At 34.9% G+C, this 14,628-nt stretch overlaps 1 protein-coding gene across 6 annotated transcripts in view; it reads right to left on the bottom strand.

The window, feature by feature from the left end:
- Window positions 1-3,703: 3,703 nt before the first annotated feature.
- Window positions 3,704-14,628, bottom strand: part of LOC123523872 (GTP-binding protein Di-Ras2-like) — a 106,564-nt gene continuing 95,639 nt past the window's right edge. For 2 of the 6 annotated variants that reach the window (XM_045301611.2, XM_053539470.1), the window contains exon 2: window positions 3,704-5,043. In XM_045301611.2, the coding sequence (XP_045157546.2) occupies window positions 4,408-5,043 (636 nt within the window). In that variant the 3' untranslated portion in view covers window positions 3,704-4,407. Of the gene's footprint in view, window positions 5,044-5,193; window positions 5,215-11,976; window positions 12,057-12,443; window positions 12,736-14,628 lie in introns of those variants that run through there. The other 4 variants (XM_053539469.1, XM_053539468.1, XM_053539471.1 and 1 more) reach the window with 4 other exon arrangements.

Below are 14,628 nucleotides of genomic sequence, written 5' to 3'. Positions count from 1 at the left end.
ACTGTAAACAGCGTCATCAATTAAGGATAAACGCTATGCCTGATATTTCACTCAGCGTCGCACAAACAGCAAAAGAGTGAAAAATAGAAACTCCCTTCAAATGCAGAAATCTTTCATTTTAATAAATTATCTATAATGCATTATCAAGTATACTGATTTGCAAACTCATGTCACGTGGCATGGGTCGGTCCAGGTCATGAATTCGTTCTTAGTACGGCATTCGCCGAAAAATCTTGAAAATGTGTTCTTTTGTGCAACTGATTGTTTTGTCTGTGTGCGATCGGCACTTTAATGATAGTTATTATGATGAAGTTTTTTTTTAAGATATTAAAATATGCGATTAGATATGAGTCCGATAGATGAGCAGCCAGCTAGTTATAGAATGTCCTTTCTTTCTGTGGCCCGACATAAAATGAAAGGATGCCGGAAGTAAGTAAGTACGAGGTTAAATGTCTCGGGAATCAGCGACATACGCTTTAAACAGGGGTCACACTACAATAAACAAACATCTTACCATTACCTTAAAATATGGTTAAAGTTGACCTAAAGAAAATCTTTGTATCTGCATTGGCCAAACTTATTCATATAAAATGTTGAACCACAGTAGTAATGTTTTAGTTTGTGTTGGTTAATTGTACACTTGGTTTGTCGAGATGCTGAATCACACAAAAATAAACCTATTAGCATAACCTAACCTTAAAAGTTCAGACTTCTCTTAAAATGTCCTTGTCTGGTAATGTGAACCATAGAAAGGGTAAAATCCGCGTTTATATAAAAGTTAGATATCCAGGCGATAAAATGGTGTTCAAGATAAAACCTTGTTGTTTGTCATTTGGAATTTGCATGCTTATTTCCGTTCATCGAATTCAGCGTTTTCTTGGTTTTTAAAAGTTTAATATATTTCAGTCGGCGTGAGTGGAATAACTTTTGATTCATCATCGTATATATATGTCTGCTTGATGGATAAAGCAACATCAGAGTTATTTATGTAGGCCGATATATTGATTCGCCTTTTTTATATTTAGTACTAGGTACAGGTGTACCTAGCAAGCAGCTTAATTGGATGTCAGACTGAGATGGATTTTCCTCCACAGAGGAAATGTCCAGAGTGAAGTTGCCATAGTTTGGAATTATAGCTAATGTCGAACGATGAAGGCTTTTTGGTACAATGGTGGACCATCATTATGCATTGTCGCAAACGTCCAGATATGCCAGCTGCTCTTGAAACTGTTTGCAAACTCTTTTTGTCAGCAGTTTATGTAGTTTGCGGAATACAACAACAAACAACATAAAGGGATACGGGTATCTGTTTTTTAATATATTGGCTTCAGATATATCAGCTTCCCGCAATTATTGGTTTCAAATCTAACTTTCTGTTACAGTTCCAACAACAAAAGCAATTAATTTTTATCATATGACCAACCGTTTTACTGCAATAATTGATCACAAATCGCTTTGTGAATATATCCAGTCTACAGTAATGATGGATTTCAAGTATTGTAAGGACTGATTACACCAAACAGGAAGTGACTACTCAGTGTATGATGTAAAGTAGTCACAGATGTAGTTCCATGCTGTTGATGAAATCTGGTATAATGGGTCATATGAGGATGTGGCAGTTATATTTTTGGCTTAGTGTTATTGCTTATTGCATTGTGAAAAGATCTAGACCATTTTGGTTGTGAATTTCCAGCTTTTAGTTTTATTCTTTTTGAAAATGTCTACATACGCGTAATTGCTAAACGGCTATTTTCATGGGAGCATTTTCAGAGGGTGATTTTTTCAAAACATTATTATTTCTTATAAGTAATATAACATGTCAATATTTTTCTATTTATGATAAGAAGACATGTCCTACTAAGTGACCATATAAGGTTTTCATATCATTAAAATGCTGTACATAAAGTACTGAAAATGAGGTCTCAAGATTTCATTGTTTATAAGAAATAAAGAAGGAACTGAATTGGTAGAGTGTAACCTTGTAAGGCGTGTGTGTATCTGACCCGTTCACAACGATTGTGGATCGCAACTTTATTTTTATGTTTGTAACCAGTTCACTTCAATAAAGGGTCAGTGAGGTCCTTTTGCGTATATAACCGGATCTGATTTGCAGATTCATTTAAATGTGTTTCAAATAGGAAGTATTTGAATCACAAATCTATTCATAGTGTACAAATATAACCAGATAAGTGAAATAACGGCTAGGCTTGTAGATGTATTATGTGTGTCTAATCATCGTACTGTAGCAATGGATTACAGATATCCTTTTAATGCAATGAAGGATCTCAAATCTTTTTGTGCTCGTAGCCTCACACCGGGTATTCGGCTACCTACCCGTGTGAGCGATACCGGCCTCGTGTGATTATACATGTAGGTGTAGTGGAACAAAAATAAATTGTGGGTACAGGATCCATACGTTTTGTAGTTGAGTATATGATAGTTCTACCAGGGAGAGTGGCAAATTCAGTTATCTGAACTTTGAACAAAGAAAGATATGTCTCAACACATCAGCATTTCTTGAAATTTTAAAGTCATATCAATATTATTCTAATATGCTTGTCTCTGTTAAAAGACTCTTACGCTAGAATGACGTCACATTAACGTGCGGTTACGTCAAAGTTTTTGTTGCGACCAAGAAAGAGCGCTTCTATATTGTATCTAGTGTTTAAGATTAAGGGAATATTAGAATCGAAATAATTTATAGCACAAGCATGCTTTAACACTATTTATAAAACTCGGGTAGTAATACGTCGCTCATAAAACTTCACGAGGGCTACGCCTTCGTGAAATTATTACGCCCGACGTATAACCACCCATCGTGCATAAATAATGTTAAAACACTCTTTTGCTATAAATTATTTCTTAAATTCTAATATGCTTGTCTCTGTTAAAACACTTTTACGCTAGAATGACGTCATGTTAACGTGCGGTGACGTCAAAGTTTTTGCTGCGACCAAGAAAGAGCGCTTCTATATCGTGTATATTTTATCTACTGTTTTAGATTAAGGGCATCTTAGAATCGAAATAATTTATAGCAAAACCGTGTTTTAACACTATTTATACACTTGGGTGGTAATACGTCGTACAAATAATTTCACTCGGGCTACGCCCTCGTGAAATTATTACGCCCGACGTATAACCACCCATCGTGCATAAATAGTATTAAAACACTCTTTTGCTACAACATATTTCTTAAGTCGAATACCCTGTGTGAACCTCGTTAAATGCAATAAAGCATCAACATTTATTGTTGTCTATGTAACTCGCTTTTTAAAATACAAAAAACAAAGGTTAATATGATTTTTTTCTGCGCCTGTGATTTTTACTGCAAAAACGAATCGCATATCACTTTTTGTGTAGAAGGGTATGCAATAAAAGATTATAATCCTCTTTTTGTGTATGTTATCTACGAACTAATGTATTACGAATCTCTTCTGTGGTAAAGGAAGACAACATTTTTCTTATAAATGTAACCAGTTTACTGCAATAACTTAAGTGAGTCTAGACGTCTTAATTTTTGCAGAATAATCACATAATTAGCTATGTGCAAGTTTCGAAATAATTGACGTCAATAATTACTCAAATATATCTCTTTTTATACAACATATAAGATGCCGGCATTTTGTACGTTTTGAAAGTTATCCACATTGTAATTGTATACATGAGGAAAAAAATTTTGTAGAAAAAACAGGACATCTGTACGCAGACGTTAACAAAAATCTATATTTCAATGGAATATTAGTAACAATTTTTCATATTCACAATTGTATAAGTTATATTTATGTATATAAGTGTTGACTACAGCATAAATGATACAACAATATTCAATATTATACTATTTTAACTGCGGTCTTTGCAACAGCCTGACTTGCAAACATAATGTAGTACTTGTTAACAATAAACACTTAAAATGTGTGACAATGAACGTGTGAAAACGTTTCCATTCCTTGCACAAATATATTTGAAAGACAGTCATTTGAACTTTGTTTGAACAAATGTTGAATCGCTAAGTTAATGACGTACAAAAGTTAAATATAGCAACTACACCGGAAGTAAGCAGCTAACTGAATGTGTATCCGCATTTTTCAACATTGCAATTACACCATTTTCCCGTCGATTGCCCTTTAGAGATGTACATTAAGCGGTGAATAACTGGCGCCTACCTAACACGAATAATCCATATTTTCTGCAATGCTTTATTATAAAACAAACACTCCTGTAAGAGAAATCATCACAAGTTGCCGTAGCTCATTTCCGGTCACACACATTTAGCAACATTTACACTTTCTTTTCAGTCCTTTAAAGAACGCTCTATCTCAGACGAAAACAGGATTACCGGTCGGCATAACGTAAAAACAACCTTTCCGTAAAACTTTGACTTTAACCATTTCAGGTGTGTCTAAATTATCACATTATTAAACACTTCCCCTTCAGTTTTTCTTTCCGCTTTTGTGATCTCGTTTTCTTTGTTTCTAACTGTAAACTCATCGTCCGACGTTTCTCTAACTGTAAAAGTTCTTGAAACAGCTCTTTAACGTTATAGTTTGTTTTAGCGGACGTTTCTAGATGAGCACAGTTCCATCGCTTAGCAACCGCCGCTCCCTCGGCAGTGCCCACTTCCCGGCTATATTCGTCACATTTATTACCCACTAACATAATTGGAATTCCTTCAATGTCAGTACCCTTAATTTCCGTTATTTCTTCAAATATTGGTTTCAGTTCCTCGAGGGACTGTCGACTCGTAATTGAGTAAACAAGAATAAAAGCATGTCCTTTGGAAATTGACAACCTTTGCATGGCGGGAAACTGGTGACTTCCGGTTGTGTCTGTTATCTGAAGCGTACACACCTGTTTATTACAGCTTATCACTTGACGGTAAGTGTCTTCTATAGTGGGTATGTACGATTCACGGAACGTCCCGCGTACAAATCTGAGAACGAGACTGCTCTTTCCGACACCCCCTGCGCCAAAAACCACAACCCTGTAATCATTGCTCTGTTCTGGCATAACACGTAACCTCACCGATCTATCTTTAGTGGGCGCCTGAAAATAGAAGGAAAATCATATCATTATAATTGTCAGGTAATATCAGATCAAGTCACATGACACTGCACGTTGTCAGAAAATCACGGTGTTGGATTGCATGTGGAGCAGCTTAATAAAGTGCGTTGATTTAAGCAAATATAAAATTACTTTCTATGGAAAATCCACTGTAGTTTCTGAAATTAGTTATGAACGAAAATGAGTTTTTTCTTGTATCCATTTATGAGGACACAAACGCTGAAAATGTCCTTCTCTAGAAAGACATTAGTTCAGTCGCGGAGTAAAATAAGAACATCGACAGATTAATGGGCTCTCCATAAACTGTTTCACCTGTCTGTTCACAAAAGGAGATTGTTATTAATAAAATCCATAAACTTTAAGAAACCATACAATTTTCATATTTCATATTTTAGTTGACTTCCCTGCATCATTTAATACCTAGTTGGGAGTCATGCATCACTGTGACACACTATCTAATAAGAATAAAACAGGTTTGAGAATTTTGTCTCTAATGTATAACTAAAGTAGATCTGATTTGCATATTTATATAAATCTATAAATGATTTTTTCTAAAAATTATTTTTACAACGAATATCCGGGAGCCTTAAAAGCTAATTATCACTGCCCACGCATAAATGTATTATTCCCATAAGTGTCAATTTTCATCCTTTGACACATTTTTCATCTGTATACTGCATACTTCATAATCTTTCAATATATCTGTTTATGCAATATTCACTGTATAACTTTAAGTGTCTATAAAAAGCCGGATGTAAAAGATGTTTTGCTGTATATAAAATTATGTCAGTAACAGGCATAAGTGCATTATAAGTACAGTTGATTCAAAATCGAGAAAACTGCTTTCTTATCCGAAACCTGAACTAGGAACCGGTAACATATCGCCATTTCGATGTGGTTCTCGCACTGGAGGTTCTCTAACGAACTCCCCTGTTATTAGACTGACAGGAAGTTACTTTGGCGCTTGTAAACCATTTAATGGTATTTTATTAACAAAAAAATAAGTCACTAGGGATACAATGTCCAGTCTATTTAAACAATCTCTAGACCACTTCATGAGAAAACAACAACAGTACTTAACGAGTGCTATATAATGCGGAGGGGTAGGGTTGGATTTTGACTCTAATTAGTGTTCAAACTCACGACCTACGCTTTCCAACAATACCAGTCTTATTTAGAAACACGCAAATAGCATATCCATACAATTCCAAAAAGCTGGAAAAAAATGTATGCCGTGTGTTGCAGCAAAGAAAAAAAATCTATTGATTTGTATGTGACGGCAGACAAAAATCCATCTGAATGAAAACTAAAATCTAAAATGATCTTTGAATACACTACCGTCGCGCTGATACAAAACATGATTATATTAGAAACCCATTTGTGTGCTGAGGCATGTTTGTTTTGAATGGTACGATATATTCACCATACATTCTAGTTATTATCGACTGTTTCAGCCTTTAATTTGCGCTTTATTCAATATAGAAATCCCATGTGACACAAAAGACAGTAGAATCAATACTGGAATACAAGAGAGAAGCGTGTACAAACCAGGACTGGAGTTCTAATACTCAATTAGAGATTGTTCCAGGAAAGACCATGTCAAGTTAGCTAAAATACATTCCAATCTTTTGTATCAGGATGTCGTGGGAGGGTAGGACAGTTTGATTGATTGAAAAATGAAACAAGTTGGCGTATAGTTCTATAACTGCATCAGGAGGAAGCTTAGGTTGTTGTTTTTTTACTATTTTATAGAGTGTGGGCTTTTCCATTGTTTAACATTAGACATGTTGGTGGTCCTGGAATGATATCTTTATTGTTCGCGAGTGGGGTGCAATTTTGTTGCACACTGAAATATCAGTCAAAATCTCCGCTACTTTTACCCATTAGTATTGCAGACTGTGTAATATGTGCACTCTTGAATCGGATATAGTTGCAATAAACAGGAAAGTAAGATAAAATTACCCAGACATGTTTTATTCCCCGACTCCTACATTAGTCGTACTGACAAAAAAATCATAATCTGTGTACTTTTTCTGCATTAGTTAGTTAAAAGAGAAGCAATAATTTCTGATGGACACTTAATGATGCTTAGAAACACTTATATGTTGAGTTTTATTGCGACAGACCTATCTCGCACCATAAGATACAATTAGCGGTACTAAAGAACCACTAAATTGCAAAATATCAACCAAAATGGTTGACTGAAATCTTGCTTGATACAAAAGCTTTAATTGCTCACATTGTTGAAGACAATGTATTCCTTATCCACTTTTTCTTGTACTGTCCCATTATTTTATCCCTAAAAATATATCTTGGCAAGAGAATTCAATGTCTTATTAAATGTCCTCTACAATGATTATAGGTGGAACCTTGAATCACTATATGTCTTTGGTCAATGTACCTTATCATTATTCCATGGGAAGTATCATTATTTGTCTTTGGTCAATGTCCCGTATCTTGATTCTTTGGGAAGCATCCCAATATGCTTTGGCCAATGTCACTTATCACGGTTCCACAGGGAGAGTCGCTAAGTGCTCCATATCACGATTCAATGGGGAGGATCACTTCAAAGTCTTTGGTCAATTTCCCTTATAAAGATTCCATGGTACGAAAATCTATTAAATCTTTGGCAAATGTCCTAATTACGATTCCTTGGGGAAAATCATGATAATGTCTTTGGTCAATGTCCCTTATCACGATTCCATGGGGGAGAATCACTACACATGCATGTATTTGGTCAATGTCCATTATGAAGATTCCATGGGGAGAATCACTGTAATGCCTTTGGTCAAAGTCCCTTATCACGACTTCTCCTCTTGGTCAAAGTCCATTATCATGATTCCATGGGAAGAATCACTATTACCTCTTGTCAATGTCCATTACCAGAATTCCATTGGGGAGATTCACTATACGCCTTTTGTCAAAGTCCCTTATCACGATTCCATGGTGAGAATCACTATAATGTCTTTAGTCAAAGTCCCTTATCACGCCTTCTCCCCTTGGTCAAGGTTTCTTATCACGATTCCATGGGGAAAATCACTATTATGTCTCTGGTCAAAATCCCTTATCACGATTCCATGGAGAGAATCACTAAAATGTCTTTGGTCAATGTCCCTGATCACGATTCCATGGGGAGAATCACTGTAATGCCTTTGGTCAAAGTCCCTTATCACGATTCCATGGGAAGAATCACTATTACCTCTTGTCAATGTCCATTACCAGAATTCCATTGGGGAGATTCACTATACGCCTTTGGTCAAAGTCCCTTATCACGATTCCATGGTGAGAATTGCTATAATGTCTTTGGTCAAAGTCCCTTATCACGCCTTCTCCCCTTGGTCAAAGTCCCTTATCACGATTCCATGGGGAAAATCACTATTATGTCTCTGGTCAAAGTCCCTTATCACGATTCCATGGGGAAAATCACTATTATGTCTCTGGTCAAAATCCCTTATCACGATTCCATGGAGAGAAACACTAAAATGTCTTTGGAAAATGTCCCTGATCACGATTCCATGGGGAGAATAACTATAATGTCTTTGGTCAAAGTCCGTGATCTCGATTCCATGAGGAGAATCACTTTAATGTCTTTGGTCAATTTCCTTCACAATGATTTCAGATGGAGAAACTCAGTCTTTGGTCGATGTCTTTTGCCGCGATTTCGTGTGATGGATAACTATGTGTCTTTGTTCAATGTCCCTCAACATTTCCTTATCCTATACCATTATGTTAGACTTCTAGAAAATTTACATAGCCGCAAAACTTAAATAATTTATATATCAGTTCAGAAACAGAATAGTGGCTCGTGCATGGTATGTGCCTAGACCAGAAGTTGGCGTTATTAGCTGGATCTAATTAATTATTGATAGAATACCTAAAATGTCCCGGTAAAAGTACAGTCTATAATGTTGAGATAAAAGTACAGGTTACATAAAATGGGAGAGTTGTATACCAAAACGAGATTCCAATTAGACGATGATTGCGTGTCCTCCATCTATTTCAGTCTTAATATTGTACCTAATAAATTACTAAAACGTTATCATGAGAAAGCTGTATTCTAAATGACATAAATAGTCGCTTAGACAGATCAAACAAACTCTGTACGTTTAGAATAAGACCGAAGTGGACAAAAGTGACTATCAGAGCGTCAGTCACGCATTAAAAAATTCGTTTAAATAAAAAGAAAGAATTGAGTTTTAATCATACTCATATAATAAGATTAATTGAATAATACTCTTTTGATTCTCGATTTTACAACCCTTGCTCTATGCTTTTCCAAATAAATATTGTGACCCTGTCTGTATTTATAATGATATGATATTCTGTTACGGCCTGCGCGTGCTCCTTATATAAATGCTTCGTACTTCTGCAATACTCTATTGTACGGACCGATTTCTAATGATCGTAAAACTTGTGGTCCAACCCTTTTGTACTATCACACTATTGCAAAGTTACCGAATGTATTTTGATGTAATGTAGTATTATATGCGTTGATCTGTTAGTTTGCTGTTATATATATAATTATGTATCTGTTTATTCATGTCTTGATATGCATTTACTATCATGTCTTGTGTGATAACTGCAATAAAATATGATTAAAACTAAACTAAAATCTATATTGTACTTCCTCATTCCGCGCTTCGCGTATCAAGTGCGAAGGCACGATAGCATATACCTCACATTATACTCCGATTACCATACGTTTATAAATTAACACTTTGGCTTTTTCTTTGGGAAATACTGACGTATTATGCGTTTTCTTTGGATTTTATGGGCGTTTTAGACCACACTCGGCAATTTTCCTGTACAAACATACATACACACTGTGCACTTGGTGACAGTACATGACCTCAAAAGTTAAGAGTATGCGTACATATTTTAATCAAGTTTTTAACATTGCCAACCCGACAATACTCAATACGAATTAGTGCAAGTCAGCAGGAAGTGCTAAATGGTTTGCACAAAAACAAACCCCGTGAATGGTGCCTGTTTCTAGTTTGTGACAAGAAAACAAGACAACCTTTCCGAAAATCGTTACTTAACAATCAAAACCTTAAAACGTCTATAATTTAACGTATTATCTTTCATCGTATATAAATGTGCAATTATAGAAGGACAATAAATCTAAAATAGACTATGACGTCATTAGTCTCCCAATTCGTATTTCATTAACCAATAAAAGCTGGCTGTATCAGAGATATATACAAACTAATGGCCGATAACATGACATGTAAACTGGTTCCTATCGATCTTCTTCGTCAAACGGTCAGAATTTTTCCCAATATTGCTAAAGAAAATTGGGGGAGGCATGGCTGCCTATAATAAGCTTGTAAGAGAAAAATGTATCGATTTCTGTAAGATCTGCTGAGATCCAGGCATCGATCTTGTCTTCCTATAATTAGGACAGATGAGAAAACAACCGCTTAAATGTGCGAGGGTGTTTCACGTTATTTAAAGACACGCGGACGTAATCGATATCGACGTTTTTCTTCTGTTTATAGCCGCTTTCTGAATGAATACGTACTAGAACTCGTTGTCAAGATAATTTGGTTGTCATTCTGTTACCATATAGAAAATTAAATTGTCACAATTGACCTAATAAGAACACACGAGATAAACAATTACGACCAGTTGTTTCCTTTACAAATTCTAGATTTAAGAAAACAAATCCTAGGTTTAAGAAATTATTCCAGTTCATTTTTAAAGTTAAAAACGTCACACCATATACATGTATCACTATCTGTTCAAATTGTTTTTATTTCACAGAGCGTGAGTAGGGCAAGCACCTACAAGATATATTATAAATCACTGGTGAATCTAATGCACTATAATTCTAGCTTACTTATTTGAAAAGTTTACTCGTTGGCAATCGTAACATGTGCATTTGTTATTCAGTAAATAGTGTGTTCCTTAATTGGACAATAAGCTATAAAACTCAAACAATCATAGCTGTTGTCCAAAACTTTATCAAATTGTTTTGCGTTTTGGAATATGAAATATGCACTCGGCAGTAAACATACACAACCACACAGAAAATTATTGATGAAGGCACTTTAAATCACTGCTGGAATCAGAAACAAAAGACTTCAAGCAGCATCTTCTGTATCAGCATAGCTTACCAGCAGCAAAGTTAAGAAGACAAAACTTCAAGTGAAAGAAATCACTCCTTAACATATAACAACTGCATGGGAAATGTGAGCAAAAATAACGCCCAGTTTCTGGATACATGTAGTGAGCAGCATGGTTAAGTAGGTAAAGCTGCCTTTCTCTGAAAAAGTGAACAACATTAAGACGAGTCTCCGAATACTCCTTGTTCAACAAGATGCAGGTCCGTGGCTGGAAAATGGGCTTTGTACCCCCGTCTAGCTGTAACACATATACCTACTGATCTATGATGGTACATTTTTAAAAACGTTTCAGGACCCGGTCAAGTCAGCCTTGCTAGTCACTCTGAGCGACAAACGACCAATTTCAAGTGTAACAAGCGTAACCTTGGTTAAAGCTGTAACAAGGTATACGTGAGGACTTTGAGACATTGATGAAAAATTAAACAACAAGAAGTTATAATTTAGCTAATTATAGAATATTGATACAAGAAAACATGTTTAGATATAATACGATTATCACTGAAAAGTTAGTCGTTTAGACACGACAAACAATACCTATGTTGTCCTAAACTAAGTATATACAATATCATTCTCAGAAGCACGCAACATGGTTTCATGTTGCCTAAAGTAGAGGCAAACCTGACCAATTTCCCAGAACAAAACACACACTATGACAATGATTCCAAATATGTCAAGGCACGACAACAACGACGAAGCTGAAACTATTTCGAACATAAATAGATACTTTACTCCTTTGTAGACAATAAAAAATAAACCAGTCTTAAAAGATAAGTTAGAGATAATTTACCTCCTTGCTCTTGCCCATTTTCCCCGAAGAATCCGTTTTGTCAATCCGAATAACTAAATCAGAAGTCATGCGTCAACCTCCTGTAACAACATCCAAAAGAAAAGTGAGGAATAATGCCAATATATAGACTGTAACTGCAGGGTAATGCCTGATTGCTTTTCACGACGTATTTCTACGCGATTACCATACGCTAGTAGTGTTGCTTCACAGTTATATCCGTTTTATTGCGCTAACATTATATTGCCAATATCATCCAAGCGAGTTAATTTCACTTGGTCCATTTGCTTGTATTTTGACATATGTATTTATTGTGCAATGTTTTATTATTCAAATATACAAAGATTTACTCAACAAATGATAAAGCAGTACGTATATTATAATATATAATGAAGATAGTTCTGCACGTTTGGATAAAATTTCTATCAACAGATGTTGACTGTTTTCATTAAAATATTGTTCATATTTACCTTGCAATATTTCCAAGAACGTTAATTAAAGCATCGAAGCTGTTTTCTTTATGTCCAATGACTATTTAATACTTCTTCTATAAGTAACCACTATTTTAACCCACTGTAAATATATATGAATGCCTATGAAATTGTATTGTATTTATCTAAAACTAACTTCTTGAATGAAATATTGCTATGAATGCTAAATTATGTGCGTCAAAAAAAATGTACACGTCAATTGACAACTGAAAAACAACTTAAAGTCCTATTAGTCAATAGACATAATGGTTAAATCTATTTGCCGTGATCTTATGTTTAATCAATGTAATCAAAACGTTCTTATTTATATACGTACATAAACGGTTCCTTTTCATTTAACACGAGACGGATACACCGCTAGTCACGCGTACCTTTACCGATATTTCAAATGTTATTCGTTATTATTCACTCTACGTAGTAAGTAAATCAATTATTCACTAATTAAATATTACTAACAAAATTACAGGATACAGGTCTTAGTATTTGACATTATTTCAACCGAGTAAATAATTTAGAATTTTTATAAAGGCGATTTTCGTCCGTGACTGTAGTTTATATAACTAACTAAAATAGATGATAATTTAAAAGTTTTACCAAGATTTAGATTTTGTATTAGATTCCGTAGTTTCTGAATTAATTTTCTTTTTGAAATAAATTCATAACATATTTGATGAACAGGTCATCTTATAAATGAAAAGGTGTTTTTTTTCTGATCTATTTAAAACAAATAAAATTTTAAAAACTATTTAAGTTTGTAAAGTGATTACACGTAGCCAAAACTATACTACGCGGTATCTTTACGCATGCGCACTTAATGGAAATTTTTATGCAGTATGCATGTCAATCTGCATAAATATCAGTATACAATCCAAAGATCTGGTTCCGGGACATGGGAAACACCGGTTAACATTCTAACCAACCGTGGTGTTTTGAGCTTATGAGAAAATAAAAAATTTTAGTAAAAAAAATGTTAATTGCAGTTTAAAAATTCCGTCTGTCTATTATCCTCTATGATTCCGTTCTGTTGTTCTTCCATATCATTGCTGACTTGCTGTTATGTAACACTTTGTTTTAGATTAGTTAAAATATAAAAATGAGTAGGTTTTGTAAGCTTATCTGGAATGTTTACCAATAACGCGTCGCAAATCGCGGAGAAATAGCAATAACATAGCAACAGCATACAAAATATTGGTACCTGCGATGGAATCGGATAATCGCCGGAAATCGATCAATGATGGCACAGAGACTGGTAAAGAGCTGGGCCAATAAAATTGGCCGACTTATTAACAGTAAATCGTTATAAGACACACATACATCTGCGAAGTAAATTAACAACTTCCTTACATAGAATTGATTACGGTCACAACTCAGCATAATTAGTAAGGGAATTTCGCTGATGAAATCTCATTTATTAGAGCTGAATAGAAAAATCAAAGAAAATTTGATGCAATAAGGTATTTCGATGTACTTTGTGACAACTGCTTATACATGAGATACCAGACAGGCATAGTGACACACAGGTAAAGCATCTGACCCGTAACATAGAGGTTGCGGTTGAAACTGGTATTTAATTGGGGCCTCTACACTCCTTTTCTTGGACCCGACTACCGATCAAATGTGAAGTAAGTATGTATCGAGCGTACTTAATATAACCTGCGACCCTATGACCGATATAAAATCATTCGGTTAAAACTCGAAACGAGACACCATATATTGATACTATATCCCGGGTAACTACAGTTTCCATATTGAATTCTGTTATTCAATTATTTCTATGTGGAAACTATATCACGATATTAATAAAAGACTTGCAATGTGATTCCAGTGAAAGTAAGGCAAATTTATATTAAGGAAAAATGACACCGATCAAGGATAAGCTCATGCAGTACCACGTGACCCAGCAATCATGAGTACCACTCGAATTTTCCAGGCGAGATTGTACTTTTTAGTGCATACACTTATGTTTTACTGATATTTTTGCTAGTAATTGTTTAAATTCTAAATAATGATATATATACTGCCCTTTTAATGATAATGTTATTTTCTGATGGTCATACCTACTTTATGACAGCATTAATTCATATTTTATAACATATATATAACAGTTATTGGAAAACATTCTCAAAGTAGCAAGAACTTTATCTATGTAAGAATTCACGCACAC

The sequence above is a fragment of the Mercenaria mercenaria genome, chromosome 3 (assembly GCF_021730395.1).
Source record: "Mercenaria mercenaria strain notata chromosome 3, MADL_Memer_1, whole genome shotgun sequence".
In the NCBI taxonomy this organism is placed as follows: Eukaryota; Metazoa; Mollusca; class Bivalvia; order Venerida; family Veneridae; genus Mercenaria; species Mercenaria mercenaria.
This window is presented reverse-complemented; position numbering and strand designations above follow the sequence as displayed.